Below are 11,040 nucleotides of genomic sequence, written 5' to 3'. Positions count from 1 at the left end.
ACAGACTACTTGCATAGCGGCACGCAGCTGCAGGGTTTGCATGTATATTTTAAGCTTATATTAAGATTATATGCTACGCAGTAAGCGAGGCCCGCCATCAAAGCACGAAACGAAAGCGAGGAAAGGATTCACAGAGGCTGAAGCCTTGTTTTGAAACGATTTGTTTATATTTTTTTATCGTATCATCCGTTGCTGCCCGTGGCGAACGAAGACAGCGATAACGGCGATGTCCTAGCCAATGATGAGAGGGTGAAAATAATTGAAAATTCAATTAATCGTTACATATAACGCGGCCCCATGTCACCGAAGTTGCACAAATAAGCTATTGCTTCGCACACTACAAAGTGTTAAACTATCTTGGGTTGTGCGAATGGTAATTTTTGAGACCGAATCGAATAGTGCCAGAAGTATGAAATATGTTTTTTTTTTCGAATAATGAGAAGCTATTTTCACAATTGATGCAAAACAGTATTCACATCATAATATTCATAAGCTTAGCAGTTTTCTCTGTTGCACTACGTAAGTTCTCGAGTTTTAGTATTGGTTTTATGCGCATGTTGTGCCCGCAGGAATGAAAAAAAAAATTGTCGTACTGTTGCTCCATTGTTATGTTTGATTGTGCACAATTGACATTTTAAAATATTCGAAAACTATTTCAAAAATATTTGATTCGAAGACCGAATCAACTAGGCCACTATCCGAATCGTTATTCGGAAATTTCGAACAATCGCACAATCCCTATTATTATTTTCTTCTTTTCAATTTTCGCGCAAAATGTTGAGTGCGTAATATGGTGTCGAGTAACAAAACGACTAGCAGTGAGTAGCCACGTGAAAACGCTTTAATTATGATAATTACAGTGTATTATTATGGAATTGCAGTCATTCACGGTCCCGCGGTATCCATGTTCTGCTTTGCTGATGAAACGGATACCAGTCGGTTCGGTGGTAGTTTTAGAAACTTTCCTTCTTTCCTGGGAAATTTATCTGCAGAGGGCAGCGGGGTCAGGGGTCAGCCTAAATTTCACTGCTAAATAAGTTTTTTTTAAATGTCGCTAACGATTACAGCGCTAAATGGTATGCAGTGGCCATATTGTGTCGACAGGTCTGTTCTGCACCAAAATGCTGCTACTAAACTTTCTAAGGTCCTTCTGAGAGCCGGCGTGCAACGTGCTCAACGTGCTGTCGCCGCTGTCACAATTTGCGTCGGCGACCGCCGACTCACCGGTAGGATTTTACATTCAGCCCTACCTTTAAAAGTTAATTAGCGATGGCTCCCAAGAGGAACAATATGGTGCCCAACGGCCACTTCCACAAGGACTGGCAGCGCTACGTGAAGACCTGGTTCAACCAGCCGATGCGCAAGAAACGCCGTCACGCACACCGCGTGAAACGCGCCCGGGCCATCGCACCGAGACCCGTCAAGGGTTCCCTGCGACCCGTCGTCAGGTGTCCGGGTTTCAAGTACAACACGAAACAGCGCCTGGGCAAGGGTTTCTCGCTGGATGAACTGAAGGCCGCGGGCATCGCCAAGAGGGTCGCCAAGACCATCGGCATATCCGTGGACTACAGGCGCCGCAACAAGAGCGTCGAAAGCCTGCAGCAGAACGTTCAGCGTCTCAAGGAGTATCGCTCCAAGCTGATCCTGTTCCCGCGCAAGGCTTCGAAGCCAGGCAAGGGTGATGCGTCGGCGGAGGAACAGAAGCTCGCCACCCAGCTGCGCGGCGTCATCATGCCGCTGAAGAAGAGCGCCCACCGTGAAAAGCCTCGTGTCCCCACTGAAGAAGAAAAGAAGTACAGCGCCTACGTGCATCTGCGGCAAGCAAAGGCCAAGGCACGCCTCTGGGGCAAGCGGGCGAAGAAGGCTCGCGAGGCAGCGGAGACCATGGAGGCTCAGGCACCTAAGAAGGCCTAGCGTGAGCTTTGTGCGAATACATTAAATGCCAAGGGAAAACTAAACCATTGGTGGTATTCTTTGTTTTACTGATACTGCAGTTCTGCACATTGTGCTGCCTTCTGCTTCGCGTTACAGTCGATTTATTTCTGATCGCAACTTGGAGCTGCTCATCTTAGTTGAAATCTTCCTACGTGGATAGAAGTGGTTGGTAATGTAATCGCATTTCTTATGGCGAGATTATTCAACAAGCCTTTTGAAAGATACCTGTTGTGCTGATTGAGTAATGGGGGTCGTTGCAATAAGTTTATGACTTCAGTGCATTGTAACAAGCACGTTAATGGCTGCAGCACCATTTAATGATAATACATCATTTGTATCCAAGAAAGATGTGGCCAGGCATACAGGGCCGCAAGAGGCATAACTTCCCATACCGGAGTGGCTTGCGCGCCCAACCTGAGATTCATTATTGCACTAAAACGTGCAGATTAAGCGACAGAGATGTAGTGATGATTGGATATGCCTGCTGAAGGCTGCCGCAAATGCTGTGGCCATTGAGGTAGGTTCAGTATCTTGCATTTCTGAAGGGAATGTTCTGGTAATAGTCACTGGAAGCTGTTGCTATAGTGCAAAAACATGCAATATCCACGAGGAACCGTACCTCTCCATTCTGGCAAGAATGTGCTCAAGGCAATTTAGTGCGGTGCTTCAGATGCAGCTTAGTAGAGTAGTTTGCTGGGCCAGTTGGTGCATGGTGAACGAATAATTGTTTCCAGCAGGTACGGACGCGAGCACAAGTAGAAACGGACAGTTCAGTCCAGCGTTGTCCTGTCCGTTTCTACTTACTTGCGCTCGCGTCCGTACCTGCTGGAAACCATTATATGTTCCGATGCAGCGCACTTGGTGGTGGATGGTGGCAGGCTGAACTGAAGGTGTAAGAGAATGCCAGGACGCGAATTGCTGCAGGGTGTCAGTCTTGACTTGTGCGTGGGAGAGGCGCTGGCTTTTTTGCCGTGCTGTGACTAGCACTTGCAGGTGGCACGACTCCGTCAGCTGAAAAGGTGAGCTTAGAGGGTCGTGGATTTTAGTTCATGACTAATAGCTTGGAATTGTGCGAGGCTATCACTGCATGGCAAAAGCTGGTAGTGCAGTGTGTTGCAGACGAACCAAAGACAATCTTAATAGGCTCATGTCCGTGTTAATACAATTTACCAATATGTACATACAGGGTCCTCAATATTTGGCTGCGCATGTTCAAAAAAAGATTTCGCACTCACCGCTACAGTGTTCTTGCCAAAAAATTTGTGGAACAATCTCATTTTGGTGTCGAGTTCGTTTAGTATAACACTTGGCACGATTAGTCGCCCGTGTTTTAAAACAAAAATGAGAAACTGTTTTTGTTTATGGGAAAAATGGCGTCTGAAAAGCCGGGCCTGGCACACTTTTGTCGCCCTCTGCCATCATCTGCAGAAAGCAGAATTTCAGGGAGGGCTGCCACGTGTTGCCCGCTCCTGGAACAGGTGACTGCTTTCCCTGAAACACAGCTTTCTGCAGATGACGAAAGGTGACGACACAAGTTTATGCTTGCACCGTCGCGGCAGCAGCTTGCATCCCCATAAGCGTAGGCAAATTTCCACTTTTTTCTTAGAAACCAGGCAATTAACTGTGCCAAATGCTATACTAAATGAAGTCGACACCAAAATGCAACTGTCCTGCAATATTTGAGCAAGAACAGCACAGTGGTAAGCGAAAAGTCTTTTTTCAACACGCGCAGCCAAATATTCAGGACCCTGTATATTGCAGAATGTTATGATGAAGGCTTTCCAGAACAGTCAATGGTAAAGTCACATAAAGGGAAAAAATCACCATGCTCTTTAAGTGTGCTTCACAGGCTGGGATCTTGCAAACTTTTTCTCTGAGAAGGCAATGATGTGAACATGACCTAACATGACTGAAACAGGAGCCCAGTTATGTAACAGAAGGCGTTGTGGCACCAATTGGGAATACATTCTCAAGAGTGCTTTTAATGTTCTCCATTCAACCCGGTGTTCCACCACATCCAACCTAGCATACTTTTTTATGCACCAAGCACAGCCGGACAGGTTTTCAACAAATTGTTTACTAAATACTTGCATAACTATCACTTCAATAAATCGCACACATTCATAAGGTCAGGTATCCATTCACACATGACCGGAGCTTGTCGATGTCCACCCCAATGTTGCTACCCTGTGTTTTGCCATTGTCGGGGTTCTTCATAAGTTCTTGCACATAGCTGTCGGGCAGCTTGTGTTCAATTGCTCCAGCCACGATGACGGCTTTGTAGAGAAGCGAGGGCATATCTTCCTTTCCGGGCCTTGAGGGAAGATAGAAGTATGTTCGGCAGACCACTTTGTCCCCCAATGGCAGCTTCACTGTCACATCGGCGGCTTCATACTCTCTCTCCTGCCTGCATTCAAAGATAAAATAGGCAGAAAACACGTAGGTATGCACAGTTTAAGCAAAAAAGTAGCGCTATAACTTTCTACAAATGTTTACATATCCACCTCAGACCGAAGACTGCACAAGGACATGATAGGTGGTTTAGTTGTTTTTTTAATATCAGCTGGCATGTTACCAACATAAAAAAGATGTTTTGTTTACTTATTTATTTTGAACACCCTCAGGGCCGAATCATTATGTTTATATGTACTTTCATGTGCTTAACTTTTGGAAGCAGGTTGCATAACCATCATTTGATGACTGATGCTCTTTGTCCCACACTAGTTTTCCTTCCCTGCCATCAATGCTTTTCTTGCATCCACATTCCTTGCCATCGTATTACAGGATCAAACTGTTTGCCAGGTGCTGTGGTTCTTTTACATGAAGAGGAGGTAATACGGGGCTGGTAACACGCACTAGTTAGAAAATTTGCCACACACAGGATTAAGAATGCTGGTGGAGCTGGCCGTGCGGGATCTATACACGTCAATTTACATGGTGTTAGGATATAGCAAGGTTGCTACATTTTCAACTTTTTAGGCACTACAGAAAAAGGTGCTGCAGTATTTCCCTAGACTCACCGGTCAAGATTATGTATGTCTCCCTTCGGAAGTGTCCATAAAACACCATGTGTGGTGCGTTCGGCATTCTTTTTCAGTATGGCTGCAGCACCTTGCCAGCTCTTGAAGTAGTCCACAAAACCAACATAGTAGCCCTGCACACAGTGACATTCACCATTTAAATTTTGCAGGACATATAGGCATAATATTTAGTCTCCCATGTAAAAATGCTCAACTGAACTTTGCTGCCCAGTGACTAAACTGACAGTTGTGCTAATCGGTGATGATGCTTGATTGAAACAGTACTGTAACTATGACAAATCAGAGATACTAGGTGCAAACTGCTGCTGACCTAATTCCCAGTTAAACCAATTGCAAACTATAGAGCAGGAGCAAAGAACTACTGTCTGGGAAACGATTCCATAAATCGGTTCATCTAGTCACCTATTTTCACCTAACTGTAGAAATATATTTGTGACGGAGCATGACGTACCATCCAGTTTTTAGACCATGGACTCCACGAGTTCTAGGAGGGTTGAACGGCAGCCACTCTGAGACTGCAATTGTCATCCAGTTGTTTACAAAGTTATGGAGGGCGTTCATGTTGCAGTAATTGTATTTCACTGACTATGCAGGATCTCAGTGAAACTTACTGACAGCACTTAATAATGATAGGGATCATACATGTGCAACAGGCCTGATATAACTTGAAGCTAGTTTATCACTTACTGTAGTTAAAAGTTAATTCTAGCAGAGCCAATCTCACAATGACTGTCAATATTAATGCGATTAGCATTCAAGCAATGTAGTGATACACTGCATTTCTGAAGACGCCTTTATTTACAAGCTGTAGTGGACGAAGTAGGCTAAGAATGCTAATCGCATGAATGCACCTAACTGCCACAGCGCCTCCACAGATCACCTTCGCACAACACAAAGAAAGCTTCCCTAAATGTGGCCTCTCAACCACAGCCAGTTTTGTCCCTCTAGCACTGTTGAACTGGGATTCAGCATACCTGACTTAATATGAACTACAGCACGATTACATAGGAGTCTATTTCAGACATACAATGCTTATATAAATGCCAGCTGCTGTATATTTGCTACTGTATGGGTGGCAAGAGCTCAGGTCAAGCTGCGACAAAGCAGCTTGACCAGATTGAAACAGCTTGAAACAGATTGATTGAGCAAGAAGAGTGGGTGTTCTACCTGTGGAGTGTGCTTGCAGCAAGTTGATATAGGTTAGAAAATAAAGGATGCTGACACAAAGTGGGGAAAGTAGACAAAGAATGCTATCACATTGAAAAAATAATAATAAACTAGGATTGACTCTACGGTCATGCGAGAATGTATGTGGTGTTAGCATTGCAAGGCTTTATTGAACTCAATTGTTCCTCATTTCTCTTTCGACATGGGCAGCTAGCCACAACTGGAAAGCCAATTCCGCGTAATCTCGCAATTAAGGTTGAAGAAGTTTCGTGAAAGGGAAAGATTGCCAACCACCGGAATGTAGCACGGAGCTATACAAAGGAAACGCGTACGGTTTTCCCAGACAGAAAGCTTCGCAGTGGAGGAAAAATTATACCTGTAATAATGATGATGAAATATGGTGATTAGGACAGCGAAGAAGAATAAATTGTATATACAAACACGCAAAACAGTGAGTCCAGTCCCCTTTCCCATTCAAACATCTTCACTTGGGTTTAAAAGAAAGCGCTCCTACTGACGTTTACCGCTTTCCCCAGATTAGATATTATACGGGTGTCACACGCTCACTTTCGATCGCGATCGAATTTCTCGGTTGCGATGGGCTACTTTGTGGAGTTAAATTTGCGGGAGGGATCGAGCCAATCGCGGTCGAAAATTTCGATCCGGATCGGGCTTGACCGCGATCGAAAGTGGCCGTGAGACGCATTTCAATCTGCAGATAGGGATAACGCTATAACTCGAGCATGATTACGAGCAGGCGATCATATATACGGTACATGCGCCGCGTTCAGAGCATTTAAAGCTTGCGTAGGTCGATGTCTAGCCGAGTGTCGTGACGAACGATCGACGCGTGCTCACCCTGCCTATGGGGGCACTCACCTCGAGTACTGCAGTGTCGAAAAACTTGGCCGTCGGGTTGCAGATATGCATGCGATGCGACCACATGTTACTGCCGTAGGCGAAATACAAAATATCGTCGGGGCTACGGGTCTTCCCGGCCGACGAAGTCATGCTAGCATGGGTCGCGCTGTGTGCAGGCGTCTGCGATACAGCCATACATACAGCCACGGGAAGACCGCCGTACTTTATGACCCTGCCAACTGTACCGGGTAAACGAAGTAGATTCCGCAGCTGACCGTGAGCCGATAGGCAACAGAGAAACGGATGACGCATGACACGTCATAAAAAGACGGTTTTTATTCTGTGTCGTTTGCCCGCGCGCTGTACAGGGTCCTGCATGTTTCGCTTAACGTGTCCTAAAAAAGAATTTGCGCTTACCGCTGCACTGTTCTTGCTAAAATTTTGCGGAAGACTCGCATTTTGGTGTCTACATCGTTCACTCTAACACTTGCCACATTTAAATCATAGAATAAAGATGTTTAAATTGCAACTTTGATGCGAAATGCCGTTGACGGCGCACGCATAAACTCGTCGCCGCCTGCTGGCAGCTACAGAAAGCAGCTGGTCAAGGATGGTTGCCGCATGTTGTCCTCTCCTGGAACACGCTTCATTTAGAAACTCTATGCTTTAGCATGTTATGGTGAGAAACTCTATGCTTCAGCCCCTCCGGCCATAGAGTTTTATACCCTTTCCATCTATGCCCTTTCTTAGGCAGCCCTCTCTGAAACACTGCTTTCTGTAGGTGTCGACAGGGAGCGTCACAAGTTTTTTTTACGCTGTCGCGACAGCAGCTCGCATTTTGCAGCAAACGCTCCCATAGAAAGAACTTGGGAACGCCGGTCTGCTTCGTCCGTTTCACCCCTGAATACGCACAAAAGTCACTGGCTGCACGTCCACTGATGATATACTCCTATCCCAGCAACTACGTACACACCTGCAAGCTATCTCTGTGGCACCTGGTGCTGGACTATCATTGTCACGCGCTGAAGATAGATCACCTTGGACAAATTGCATGCATAGCCATGAGCAGACGTCTCGCGTACCCTTGCGGTAGGAAGCAGTCGGACCGGTTTGGGCAAACAACGGTTCATTTTCTTTTCTCAGTTTTATTTCTCCTTGTTGCAACTTGACTGATGAACAAAGAACCGACTCAGGGAAGCATGATGACGCTACAAAAAGGAAAAGACGAAAAGAAGAATACAAGTGAAAAATGCAATTTTCCTCTCGTTTTCGAGGCAAGGACGACGGCGCAGTGGACCGCCTTCCGTCGTCTGCTGCGCAGCAGAACGTAGAGCGTAACACATAGCTGCAACACTTGCGACAAATTTCACCTCAAAAATTGTAACAAAAGCAAACATTTGTATTGGGTCTTACAAATTGTCGCGCCATCTGTGATCCAAATATAAAACTAATATTTGTTTCAAAGTAATGTTTCTTAAATTAGTTCACTTATGTTTTGTGCTAATAGATGGGTCTGTGTAATCTAGTACTTTAAGAAATGTTCTTCAGTTTGGGATGCAATGGTGAAGGCGCAGGTTTACAACTCAGTTTATTTACACCACCTGCGAGAAATGACGACATGCAACGAGAGCCGGCGTACCCGTCGTGCGCAGCGCGGTGGCTGTGCTAGTGGCTGCTTCTCAAGTCAGCTGGTCGTCTGCAAGGCTTAATCTCGGCAGCGCCATATATTTAGTCCGGATAACAGCGTGCCGAATGTGTGAGTTTCGGCGCCCTGCGCCTAATCTCTCTCTTCTTTTTCCTCTCGCGTCTTTAGGAAAGCGTGTTCTCCTGCGCGTGCCAGTTTTAAAGAGCCACGAGCGTTGTTTCGCAGTGCGCGGTTTCTTTTTGCTCTTGCTCCTCGGGCTCGCTCGCGCAAGATAGCGGGTCTGTTGCTTCAATTTAGCTTCGTGCATCGGCGCGAATCTGACACTGTTTGCACGAGCTCGGATGTGCTTCGGTACTCCGTCGTCGAGCGTGACGTCTGTCGAGAGAATCCCGACGCGACGGCTTCTTCAGTTGCGGTTAATGCTGCTGCTGTGTGTGTGTATTTTACTTTCGCGAACGGGCATTGTCGAAAGGTCGTGGAATCACGCAAAGCTTTCACGACTCCGTCTGACGGCGCACCTGCGGGAAGCCCTGACATTTTCCCCGGCCGAAATCGGCTGCCCTGCCTAGTCTACGTTGTTCATCTTTTGATGTAACGTTGCAATGAATCACCGACCGCTATGAACGTGCCGATCTCTGTCCAGCGTGGACGGAGCTGTCACTCGATCCTGTCGACCGTCAGTGAACGTCAAGCTGCACTTTCGCAAACTGTGGTAGCAATGGTAATTCAAATTTAAGTACGGGGCTTTAAATCGGCAAGTTTTTGTCTATCGGTGACGAGCCAGCGCACATCGCAAATGCGTTCTGAGCAGTCGTATATCATATCTACGGATATTTTTCATCATTCGCCTGGACAAGTCGATTTGATTCTAAAGCTCTTATCATTTAGTGCGTGGCTACATCTTGCTGAGGAGGCTCAGCTGAAAATAGAGAGAGAGAGAGAAAGAAGAAGAAAATCTGTAGGTGTTCTGTTATTTTATTTTTTCTCGGCACAGCTCAACCTGTGTCAACATATTCGCGCACATGATACAAAGCACGGCTTCTGATAGCATTCGACAACCTGTAAATAACGGGAACCGCCAGCGGAATAGCACTGACATTTTAATTTCTCTTCATGTGAATATATCATAGTTTTCCGACATTTCTTTTGGCGTAAAGCACCTTGAAAGGTGATTAAAGGTCCGGCTGAGCGTGTAGAGTACGTTCGAAGTGGCATTTCTCGTGAATTAACTAAACAAATACGTTGTCTTCCCTTTCGTGATGTTCTTGTTTTAATCGTGTACTAAGCTTGTTTACGACGCCAATAGCGCGTCGTCAGAGGCGTGGAGAAATGGATTGATTGGTGCGGTACGTTCGATCTGTGCTCGTGCGTGTAGTTATAAGCTGTTTCCAATGCTGGACAGTGTCGACGGCTAGATGTTACATCCTATAATTTTCTTGTTACGATTGATTTCGTAGGTGTGCTTTCCGCTGTTAGCTTTCAGTAGCTTTAACGAAGTACTCTCTGAAGACCATGGGTACCATTATTTCGTACCCAATGAACCGTTCGAAATGTGGCGTGAATGAGTGCATGAAGAGGTCATGATTATCCCGGGGCGGTACACTAAAGTGAACGAGGTAATTTTTTCGCGAACACGTTACTAGCGGCGACGTGTATACATATACGTACTGATAAGCAAACTACACAAGTAGTTATAAGTTAACTAATTAGTCATTGTTATTAGTAGAAATGCGGGCCACATATTGTTGCGGCAGTGAAGCCAGCTGCTGTCCAAGGCATGCTTCGTTTACCGGGAATAATTGGACCAACTTCCGCATCACGTACGATATACGAAACACCGGTCATTTAGCTGCTCATATCAGGCCGGATGCATACCTCGTGCTCTATTTCTTCCAGTTCTTTCTTTTTTTTTAATTCGAACAAATTTTATCGCGTAATTCGTCCTGTTCAGGTGGATTATGTACGTGAAAAAGTGGCCATCACTTTTGAGACAGTTGGCGCGATTTTTCAGGCAGCTAGCTAATAAGGAAACAAAGAAAGATTGTTAATTAACTTTTCAGTTATGAACATTTTGCGCACGTGTTTGCATTGCGTAACTGAAGACGAACAGTACAAGGAAGTCTTGTCCACTTAGCAGTTTTTTTTTTTTAAATTGGCTACGAAATGCAATGGTATTCATTTAACAGTTTGCCAAAAGCCAAAAGTGTACGTTATGGTGTCAGGGTCATGACCGCTCGATATGAGCGCTAGTTTCAATTCAGCGGCCGCCGCGTCAGGGTTTCTGGCCAAACGAGGTCATGCGCCGAAAAAAAAAAAAAAGGAAAATTCCGTCTCTGCGATTTCACCATTGTAAAAGAAAGCGCTAATGATGTCCTGCCACTGAGGGCACGC

The 11,040-nt window shown here is 45.6% G+C and overlaps 3 protein-coding genes across 5 annotated transcripts in view; 2 read left to right on the top strand and 1 right to left on the bottom strand.

The window, feature by feature from the left end:
- Nucleotides 1–11,040, top strand: part of LOC135912749 (phospholipid-transporting ATPase ABCA1-like) — a 135,773-nt gene that overhangs the window by 33,606 nt on the left and 91,127 nt on the right. Inside the window, exon 1 of one of the 2 annotated variants that reach the window (XM_065445283.1) lies at nt 8,625–8,760. The exons of the other annotated variant lie outside the window; for it this stretch is intronic. The gene's annotated coding sequence lies outside the window, so the exon portion shown is untranslated. Of the gene's footprint in view, nt 1–8,624; nt 8,761–11,040 lie in introns of those variants that run through there. 2 annotated transcript variants of the gene reach the window in all.
- RpL13 (ribosomal protein L13) lies at nt 1,124–1,958 on the top strand. The gene has a single exon (XM_065445222.2). It carries the CDS (start codon nt 1,270–1,272, stop codon nt 1,912–1,914), a length of 645 nt encoding a protein of 214 aa, XP_065301294.1. The 5' UTR covers nt 1,124–1,269; the 3' UTR covers nt 1,915–1,958.
- LOC135912748 (gamma-glutamylcyclotransferase-like) lies at nt 3,993–7,583 on the bottom strand. Of its 2 annotated transcripts, XM_065445281.2 has the most exons (4): nt 7,422–7,583; nt 7,023–7,236; nt 4,956–5,089; nt 3,993–4,342 (listed from the first exon to the last, which is right to left on the bottom strand). In XM_065445281.2, the coding sequence occupies exons 1-4, from the start codon at nt 7,460–7,462 to the stop codon at nt 4,057–4,059; spliced, it is 675 nt and encodes a 224-aa protein (XP_065301353.1). In that variant the 5' UTR covers nt 7,463–7,583; the 3' UTR covers nt 3,993–4,056. The 2 variants fall into 2 exon arrangements, with proteins under 2 accessions (XP_065301353.1, XP_065301352.1); XM_065445280.2 differs by lacking the exon at nt 7,422–7,583 and having other exon boundaries at nt 7,023–7,408.

This window comes from Dermacentor albipictus, chromosome 9 (assembly GCF_038994185.2).
Source record: "Dermacentor albipictus isolate Rhodes 1998 colony chromosome 9, USDA_Dalb.pri_finalv2, whole genome shotgun sequence".
In the NCBI taxonomy this organism is placed as follows: Eukaryota; Metazoa; Arthropoda; class Arachnida; order Ixodida; family Ixodidae; genus Dermacentor; species Dermacentor albipictus.
This window is presented reverse-complemented; position numbering and strand designations above follow the sequence as displayed.